We start from the raw sequence: 9,901 nt of genomic DNA on the forward strand, positions 1-9,901 counted from the left end.
TGTGAAGCAGGAGTGGTCACTGTGCTGTGGGAGCAGTCACGGCAGGGCTGGAGCAGTCACTGCTGCAGGGCAGTGGGAGCAATCAGTGTGCAGGGGGTAGCAGGAGCAGTCACTGCGTGCTGGGAGAGGTCAGTGTGCTGGTCACTGCATGGGTGCACTCGCTGCATGGCCAGCATGGGCACTGTGCAGCAGGTGAGGTCAGTGGGGTGGTGAGTGTGCAGCAGGAGTGGGCACAACGCGGCTGGAGCAATTGCTGCGTGGCAGGAGTGGTCAGTGGAGTGGTCACTGTGCAGAAAGAGCAGTCAGTGCAGCAGTCACTGCATGGCCAGGGGATCGATGCAGCGGTCAGTGCACAGCAGGAGCAGTCAGTGCAGCGGTCAGTGCAGCAGTCAGTGCAGTGGTCAGTGCAGTGGTCAGTGCAGTGGTCAAAGCATGGTCAGTGCAGCGGTCAGTGCAGTGGTAAGTGCAGCAGTCAGTGCAGGGCCAGTGCAGGGCCAGTGCAGGGTCAGTGCAATGGTCAGTGCAGTGGTCCGTGCAATGGTCAGTGCAGCGGTCAGTGCAGTGGTCACAGTGGTCATCCCCCCCCCCCGGGGGTGCAAGCCCTCTCTCTGCCTGTTCCTGGGTGTTGCGCCGCCCGCCCGCCCCGCGGGACCCCCGAGGCAGCCGGGACCGGACCGGGACCGCGACTGGGACAGGAAGCAGGCCAGGGATGGCGACAGGCACGGTTTATTCCTGGCAGCGCGGGTGGCTGCAGGGCAGTAAGCGGCTCCGGCCGCCCCGGCGGCTCCGCGCCGCCTCGGCCCCGAGCAGCCCCAGCAGCAGCAGCAGCCCGGCCGCCCCCGCCAGCCGCACGGTGTTGCACAGCGTGTAATCTGCAGGGACAGAAGGGACCGTCACTGCGAGGAACCCACCGCGAGATCCCACAGGGGCAACAGGGGATCCAAGGGGACACCCAGGGCAAGGGGGCACCCAGGGAGGCCCTCGGCGAAAGAAACACAAAGGGGAATTCATAGGGAGCAAAGGGAGCCCCGAGGAGGCCCCCAGCTGCACCTCCCACATCCCTGTCCCCTGGTACACCCCCTACTCACAGCCTCTCACCTGTGACCCCACCAAATGGCCCCAAAGATGGAAAGGAGGGAAGAAACACGGAGCGGGCCCTCAGATGCCACTGCCAGTGAGATGGTGACACTGAGCTGTGACAGCACATATGACTGTCTCTGGGGCTGGGAGGTGCAGGGAGAGGTGTCCTCTGCATCCCTTATACCCTCTTATCCCCACCTGTCAGCCCAGCAACCTTGGTCTCTAGGTCATCTATAGGTTCTCTGAGGAGCTGGCCAGGCTCAAACACAGGTGAAGGAAGCTGGAACTCCTCACTTGGTCCCCTCATACAGCTGCTTTCCTGCCCTAAATAATTTTCTAGCTCCCCCCAGGGTGTGACAGATTGCTGGGAGGAAGAGTGGAGCAGGATGTGGCTGGGGGCATGTCTCACCTCTCACCACCAAGTCCAGGCTGTTGCTGACAGCAGACCATTCTCTGGAAGCATTGAGGGTGTAGCACTGGCAGCTGTAGCGGCCGCTGTCACCTTTCTGCACCAGGGAGAGGTTGTAGTCACCTCGTTCCCTGGGGAGCAGCTGGGCTCGGATCTGGCCCTCCAGGTAGAGGAAGCAGCCGGTGATGGGGTGTGTGGGGGTGCAGCGGAACATCACCTCAGCTCCCGCCGTCACCTCGTGCCCAGGCAGGACAGAGAGCTCGGGGCTGGGCAGACGGAGCTCTGCGGGGACAGGAGAGGGAATGAGAAGTTGCAGAGGGCTTTGATGTGGTGCCAGGAGCACCGGGATCTCTGTGAAGCCACCAGCTGGCTCAGGCAGAGGTGAAGATGGTCCCCACCCCTTCAAGCCAGAGAAGAAGAGAAAAACCCTGTCCATCATGGAAATGGCCACGGGCATCCTGGTGTGCCCCTGGGGTGTGTGACTGCCCAGGAGGGAAAACAGCACATCCCTCACCTTCCACAAAGACTTCCAGTTCGGTACTTCGAGCCAGCACAGTGTCTCCCTCCAGGTAATGGCAGTTGTAGCTACCTCTGTCCTCGTAGGTGGCATTAGAGATGGAGAACTCGGCCCTGCTGCCACTCTGCTCCAGGGTGTGGAGCTGGCGGCTGCCCTTGTACAGCACAAAGGTCCCATAGCTGCACTGGCAAACGCAGCAGATGGTGGTGGAGCCTCCAGGTGGGATCACCCCAGGTGGCTTCAGGAAGATGGAGATTGTGGGGGCACCTGCACAGGAAGGGAGATGCTGCCAGCCAGACAGAGAGCCCCCACCAGCTGCCCTGCCATGAGCCCGGGGCTGTCTCCAGGCCCTGTCTCCACACAAGGGTGAATTTTATTCCAGAGGGGTGTGGAGGGAGATGGGTGGGCCCAGAAATGTGTCCAAACTCCCCATCTACCTCCTCAAGATACTCACTCGGTGTAGCCTCGCCCTGTGACACCAGCCAAGTGCCTGCAAGAGAAGCAGCTGTGTAACATCTCCGTGGAGTGTCTGGACACCTCCTGTCGCCCTCTGGGAATCCCCACAGCCTCTGGCACTCACCCAAGGCCAGCACATGGGTCACAGGCAGCATCACGTCCCTCTTGGCTCCCTCCGTATTTGGCTCAAGCAGGGCTTCTTCAGAGGGAAGCGTTGTCCAGAGGCACCGAGCAGCTGCGTGGCTTCTTGTGGCTCCTGAGACAAACTCGTTGTCACAAGCCGCCTTCTGTCCCTCGGCTTGGGTTTCTGCAGCACGACTGCAGGGCTGGGATGGTTGAACTGGAACCACAATGTCCAGTCACATGCCCAGGGCTGGGCCCCTGTGACAACTTAGGTCCTAGGGTCTGGCAGACCTTGGGGGAAAGGCTATCAGGACTTTTTGTTTCTCTTTCTTAGATCCGGTCACTTGATGGTGAAATGACTTCTTCTCGGTCTTATGAAACTGGGAGTTGTTTTGCAACCACAAGCCCACAAGTTTGGTGGCTCAGCAGAATTAAATAAGAGGGAAGGAACCTAACTTCCTTTTTGGCCTTTTCCTGGGCTACAGGGTCTGTCTTTGCCGGAGGGGCAGCAACACCTCCTACCTGCAGGTCTGGGTGCACCCCACAGGGCTGGTGCCACTCCTCATCCATCCAAACCCCCCAGTCCCACACTGGAGCAACTGACGGTCCTTACTGCAGACAGCTGCTCCCTTCCACCCACACCTGGACCCGGGCGCACCTCAGCTGCATCTTCTCCGGGTTGGCCAGAGACATAGACAGAGCTCCCTTTGACAATAATGAAGGGCTAATGAAACAGAGAAAGTCACTTGCACCTCTGGATGTGGGAGAAGGGAATGGATGAGTTCTGGCACTGGGGCTGTGTGGGACATGTACAGCTTGTCCAGGGGTCCTGCTCTGAAGGTGGCAGCGTTGGTAGCTCCCTGCCCTCCTGTGGGCTGCAGGCAGCACATCCTGTCCCCTCTGTCTGCAACCTCTGCCACAACTGGCCCCTCAGGAAAAACAGGGAAGGCTCAGGGCTGGGTGGGGGGGTTATATGGGTGTAAACCAGGGGAAAAAGGCAAAGCTATACTTCTTCCAGACCCTTTTCTACCCTTTTCTTTCTTCCCCCTTCAGCCTTTTTGGTCTCCCTTGGAGATTCCATGGGCAAGGAGAAGTTTTGCCAGCAGGGTACCCTATGGCCTCTTCCTGTTCTGGGCACCTTCTCTGGCTCTCTCTCCTGTCTAACCATGTCTAACCACCCTTTGCTTCCCCCAGCCTCAGCTGATTCTAGGCATTGATGACTTAGTATTTTAACTTTTATATTTTTCATATATTTGTAATCCTGCAATTCTTTAGTGTATAACTCTAAACTCCATACACAGTGTGAGCTGCTGCTTTCCCATTTTGGGCACACACAACAATTCCTCTCCAGGCCTGGGAATCAAGGACACCTCACTACCTCAGGCCCTGAGAGATGGAAACAAAAGTGAGTTGGGGGGAGCAAACTGGGGGTAAATGACTTCATTACCTGAAGCTGTAATTGGAAGATTAACCCCAATATGCAAAAGGACCAAACTTCTAAAAGTTATAAAAGTATGAAATCCTGTGAACCATTGTGCATTTTGGGTGTAGCCCCTGGGGGACTTTGTCTGCCTGAAATGAACCTGAAGGACCTTCAATAAATATAACTGCTTATTATTCCCTTAATTTTGTCTGGTCTCTGTTTTTAGGTAGCTCCAAAAAGGCATCAGCATCTCCTTGGAGAACCTCCTTTCAGCCCCACAGCCCCCACTGGCCACACCAAACTGCTCTGGGCTCACCAGTGGCCAGTGGAGAACAAGCCCTGGCCATTCTGTGGCTCTGGCCTGGCTCCCACTGTTCAGGATGATGTGGTGGCATCACCATGGGCCCATCCACGGGCATGCTGGAATTCTTGCCCTCTCTCCAGAGCCTTTTCTCACATCCCTCGGCCTGAGACCAACCTTGGGGTTCACATCCAGAGCATGGGACCATGGAAAGAGCTTTCCCCCTCCATCACCACTGTTGGGAGCTGCCTGATCCAGCAGCCTGAGAGAGAGGAGGCTGCCACAGCTCCAAGGCCCCAAGTCCAAGCAGTTGTGAGTCCCCAGAGGACACGTGGGTCACACACAGACACAGCCAGTCCCACAGGTCTGGACAGGCACACAGGGCCTCCCACAAACAGCACCAACAGGATGTGCCCCTTATTGTATCCCTGCAAGCACATTTGAGCTTAAATAGTAAAAGCTTTAATGAACAATGTACTGTCAGAGTCCCACTACCATAAACAGTTCTACAGGCAGTATGGAAAGATGTGGCTGGAGACAATTCCTCATATCCATTTCAGCAACTGCAAAGCAATCCCCTGTGATCTGGGGTTCACTCCCAGCTGCAGCTACACCTCCCTCTACTGCCCAAAGGTGGCTCCTCAGCAACTGCATTGCCTACAAGATGAGGATGTCACCCTCTGACAGGAGTCAATATCCCCAGCACTCATGATCCCAGCCAGTTTAGCCCTTTCTACCATTGGACATTCTCACCTCAGAATCACAGAATATGCTGACTTGGAAGGGAGCCATCAGGATCATCAAGGCTACAGCACAAATATGTGAATCAGTAGGTTCTTCTTTTTTTGGCCCTGAAGGAAACCATTGTCACATAACATTTTCCTTTCAGTTTAAACCTTCTCCAGTTTAATTCTGCAACCTCAAGTCACTGGCTAGAGCAGAAGTATGTCCATACTAGAAAAAAAAAACAGGGAAGGATAAAAAATACAAGCTGGTTCCAAACCATGCAAATATCACGAGAAACCACCCCTGCTGCCAAAATCCAGCAACTGCTGCAGTGGCCCCAGTCAGCAAAGCAGACTCTAGCAATGATCTTCCACCTGCTCATTGGTGGGACCAGCCTGTTTGTAACACCTGAGCCATGTCTCCTGACAGCCCTGCAGGCCTTGGCTGCCTCTTCCCACCTGGATTCTCCCTGGCTGTCAGCGGAGGTCTTAATCACAACCTCTCAACAATGCAGAAACATCTTCAGACAAGCCAAGCATGAAACAAACTCTGTCTGCCTGTTCACACACCACCAGGTGAGCGTGCAGCCGTGCTCCCAGTGCCGAGGCCAGAGAGCAGCAAGAACCAGCCTGCAGCAGACTTCCCAGGAAAGGTGGCTTTAGAAATGTCAAGGCAGACCTCACAGCCTTCTAGACCTGCCTCTGCTGAAGAGAGGCAGCAAACTTGGGCTCCCAAGGTAAGCAGCATCAACCCACAGTTCACTGAAGTACACCCAAAATTCGACACACAACGTGCAATGGTGACTATAATTTGTGCCACAGATATTTTTAGATTTTAACTATTAAGCTAAGCCACAAATGTTTTTTACTTGTCACACAAATTTTAGAACTGTGATTTAAAAAAGCCAAAAACTTGGGAAATAATGCTGTTCAAGAAGACAAATGTCATGGTTTGACCCTGGCACAGTGCCAGGGCCCCCATGAAAGGTATATTTCCAAAATGGTTACTGTGAGATGTGACCCGGAAACAGAACAAAGCAGGCTCCAACTTGGGAATGGAGGGAAAAAGACAACACTTTATTAATCTACAACATAGAGACAAAAGGAAAAAAAAGGGGGGGAAAAAGGAGAAAAAAAAACAAACTGACACACAACAATCCACAATGGAACACCTCCAAAACACTCCTCTTCCCCCCACCCCTCTAACACTCAATTCTCAGTCCAGTACTCTCCTTCACACAAGCTCCCCCCAGTTCATCAGGACAGAGGAGTCTCCCTCTTGCACCATGGGCCTCCCCAGGAAACACAGTTGGAACCTCCTGTGCTTCCGTGTCACACGTGGCAGCCGCGCGGAGAGAATCTGCCGTGGTGACCATCTTCCCTCCATGTCCAGTGCTTTCACCACTGCCCATGGATCCAAACTGCTCCTTAGGTCCTTTTAAGAATGCCTTGCCCAGTTCCAAGAAGTGGCTGCCTCTCACCATTTGGGACACCTGTCCCCCCCATATTTCACCCCTGGGGCCTGGGGGTCTCATGAACAGAGATCCTTCACTGAAGGCAGAGGGCTCCAGCACACCCTCCCCATCAGTCTCTGCTCCCTCTGCTTCTCACAACAGCTTTGTCACTCCTGGCTTCTGGCCAGCCGCCTCCCTCAAGGTGCAGTCTCTGCATTACAGGAAGAAATTGGTTCCGTCCCGTGGCCATGTAAGAGGGAAGTCCAGCCAAAGGCCACTCCAAATCATCTCCTCCATCTAGGGCGCTTCTTATCTGCTGGCATTTCTTCACCCACTCAAGCCTTCTTCTCATTTGCCCATCCTCCATCCCCTCTCAATTCTCAGCCGGGGAGGATCAGTGTTTTTACAGCTTCCATTATCTCAGTACCAACGGAGTTAAAACCTCAGCCCGGTCTGCCCGAAGCCGGGTACCTTGCTCCCTCCTTCTTCTCCTGGCCATGGTGCCAGCACAGGATATCAAATTACAAGCCAGCACAGTCTCTTTCACTCTCTGCCCAAACATCCCAGGTCTCCTCCACCCCTGCACCTTGCAGGGGGCTGCAGCCTCCCTCCCCAGAGGCCGCATTTTAAAAATATTTTATGTAAATTATATTTTTATCTTCTTTTTTTGGTCAATTTTTCACACTTTAAACTATGCATTAATTCAAATACTGCAATAAAAGCATCATCTTGAATTATAAAACAGTAAAATATTATTGAAAATATCACCAGGAAAATGTTTTTTCCACCTGAGTTGTTTCAGATCAGTTCAGAATAATAAGAAGTGATTCTTTCTTACAAGCAGGTGTTATTGGTTTTTCAGTGAACCTGTATTTTCCAAAAAAGAAAAAAAAAATTATAGTATCAGACTTGTTTTGGGTTTTACTTCCTTTTCTTATGATCTGCCTATTTTTGCCCTTCATTTTCAGTTTCAATTTTTCAAATGTTGCCTTAATTCTGAGAGCCAAGATGCTGGAGAATAAATATCTAGTTAGATCCCTCCCTGTCCCTCGTCTCTGAACATTGTTGTTTGTCCTGGCTGTACTACATCCAGCGAGAACCACAAGGAAGACTTTGCTCCAGACATGCAAAACTGCTCCAGACAGCCCAGGAGGTGCCTCAGCTTGCTCTGTCCACCTCTCAGCCCAGCACATGAGAAAAAGCAGGGAAGAGAAGGGTCAGTTTTATTGCACCTATAAAGGGAAGGACTAATTTTACTTGCCTTCTGTTATGGTATAATCCTGGACAACAACTGAGCCTCACACATGATACCTGGTGGGATGGCAGAGAGAATCAAATGGTCAAAGTGAAAAAAAAACCCTTGTGGTTTGAGATAAAGGTGTTTATCTCAAATAAAGGTGAGATAAGGGAATAAAAAGTTGCACATGGAAGAAAAGCAAACCAAGGGGTTCATTCCCCACCTCCCACTGGCAGGTTCAGCCATCTCCAGGACAGCCTGGCTCCATCACTGTTACAGCGTCTTGTGAGGACTAATTCATCACCCAAACATCCCCTTGTCTCTTCCCCAGCCTTCCCTGGGAGCACAAGGCCATCCTCGGGCGCAGCAGCAGCTGTGTCCCTCTGTCCCCGGCTGGCCAGAGCTCCTGGCAGCACTGCAGGACCCATCCCCACCCCTGCAGAGGGGAACACGGAGCACAGGCCCGTGGCTATCTGCAGTCCCACCACAGCTCTGAGGGTCACAGGGATGGGGGTCTCGGAGGAATGGGAATCTGCCTGGAGAGGGGTCAAAGCCGTGGAGCACTGACCTGCACACCATCGCACTCAGCAGCAAGGAGAAAGAAGGAAGAGGTGCCTCAGAGGTGCCTGCAGTGGGGGCTGTGGGGCTGAAAGGAGGTTCTCCAAGGAGATGCTGATGCCTTTTTGGAGCTACCTAAAAACAGAGACCAGACAAAATTAAGGGCATAATAAGCAGTTATATTTATTGAAGGTCCTTCAGGTTCATTTCAGGCAGACAAAGTCCCCCAGGGGCTACACCCAAAATGGACAACGGTTCACAGGATTTCATACTTTTATAACTTTTAGAAGTTTGGTTCTTCTGCATATTGGGGTTAATCTTCCAATTACAGCTTCAGGTAATGAAGTCATTTACCCCCAGTTTGCTCCCCCCAACTCACTTTTGTTTCCATCTCTCAGGGCCTGAGGTAGTGAGGTGTCCTTGATTCCCAGGCCTGGAGAGGAATTGTTGTGTGTGGCGTGCCTCACTGCGTCCCCTGAAACTTGTCCTGCATTTGCCCCAAGTCACCGTGCCTACTGGTTCCTTCTTCACACATTCCAAGTGGTCTCATGTCTTTGTGGTCTTTTTGCCCACAGCCTGCAGTCCAAGTAGCCTCAATGTGTCCTTGTGATGTCCTGTGGTCCCACATGGTCTGTAACAGTCCATGGGGGTGGAATTTGTCTTATGTGATCTCTGCAGTGCAAGTGATCCCCATATGGTGCTGTGATGCATTAGATACAGCCCCTTCAGCCAGGACATTTGGGATGTTTCTGCAGGCCAGTCTGAGGCAGGAGACCAGGCCCTGATGGCCCTGGGCCCACAGCAGTGTCCCTGCATCGTCACAGACTACACCCCTGCAGCCATATCCCCATGTATTCCCATACCACATCCCTCTAAGCATGTCCCTTCATATTTCCATATCCCTGTAGCCATATCCCACGTGTGGGAAATAGATTTATAGAGTTTTTGGGGCCTGACAGAAGGCCCACACTGTATGCATCCATATGCAAACTTTGAGATAAGAAATGCTGACTTAGAAATGCCATAGAATAAGACATACTATTGAGAGAGAAATGCAGCTAGAAACAAGTTTCAAAAGATGGCCTTGCAAATAAGACTAAATACTTCAGAGAAATAGAACTATGAAAGATGCATTGTAGTGGGGCCCACGAGGGGTCATTTTAGATGATTGGCTTTAAAGCATCTACAACATGGTGTGGCTAAACCTGATAGGCCAAGAAACACTTAATAGTGTCTTGTAATTAGGAAATAGTTGGCTTCTGATTGTGATAGCATGAATTATAACATCTGTATATCTCACCCTTCTCATGAGACTGAAAATGGAATAAAAGATTTTAAAACACCTCTCAGTTACCCTATCTCTAAATCAGAAAAAATATTATCCAACAGCCACGTATTCCCACACCCCATCCACATACCCACATTCCCATATCCCTGCCCCATAGGCAAGTTCCCACCCCCGTCCCCCCCACCGCCTTTCATGTGTCCTTGCTCCCCGCCGGTATTTTCGAAAAAGAAAACAACAAAACCTTGGGGAAAAGCACATTTCCCCGAGTGGGCGTGTGCAACGGAGAAACGAAACTGTCGGTGCGGGACGCGGGGCCGGGGGGCCGGGCCG

At 52.4% G+C, this 9,901-nt stretch overlaps 1 protein-coding gene and 1 long non-coding RNA gene across 4 annotated transcripts; both read right to left on the reverse strand.

Annotated features, from left to right (window-relative positions):
- Positions 1-43: 43 nt before the first annotated feature.
- Positions 44-3,853, reverse strand: LOC135281817 (T-cell-interacting, activating receptor on myeloid cells protein 1-like). Of its 2 annotated transcripts, XM_064391031.1 has the most exons (5): positions 2,587-3,853; positions 2,461-2,496; positions 2,004-2,273; positions 1,490-1,771; positions 44-872 (listed from the first exon to the last, which is right to left on the reverse strand). In XM_064391031.1, the coding sequence occupies exons 1-5, from the start codon at positions 2,615-2,617 to the stop codon at positions 727-729; spliced, it is 765 nt and encodes a 254-aa protein (XP_064247101.1). In that variant the 5' UTR covers positions 2,618-3,853; the 3' UTR covers positions 44-726. The 2 variants fall into 2 exon arrangements, with proteins under 2 accessions (XP_064247101.1, XP_064247100.1); XM_064391030.1 differs by having other exon boundaries at positions 2,461-3,853.
- A 2,461-nt stretch (positions 3,854-6,314) lies between these two features.
- Positions 6,315-9,855, reverse strand: LOC135282082 (uncharacterized). 2 transcript variants are annotated; one of them, XR_010348412.1, is made up of 4 exons: positions 9,813-9,855; positions 8,663-8,914; positions 8,294-8,418; positions 6,315-7,799 (listed from the first exon to the last, which is right to left on the reverse strand). It is a non-coding gene; the product is annotated as an uncharacterized LOC135282082 (long non-coding RNA). The 2 variants fall into 2 exon arrangements; XR_010348411.1 differs by lacking the exon at positions 9,813-9,855 and having other exon boundaries at positions 8,663-9,769.
- Between the last annotated feature and the right edge of the window lie 46 nt (positions 9,856-9,901).

The sequence above is a fragment of the Passer domesticus genome, chromosome 16, assembly GCF_036417665.1.
Source record: "Passer domesticus isolate bPasDom1 chromosome 16, bPasDom1.hap1, whole genome shotgun sequence".
Classification (NCBI taxonomy): domain Eukaryota; kingdom Metazoa; phylum Chordata; class Aves; order Passeriformes; family Passeridae; genus Passer; species Passer domesticus.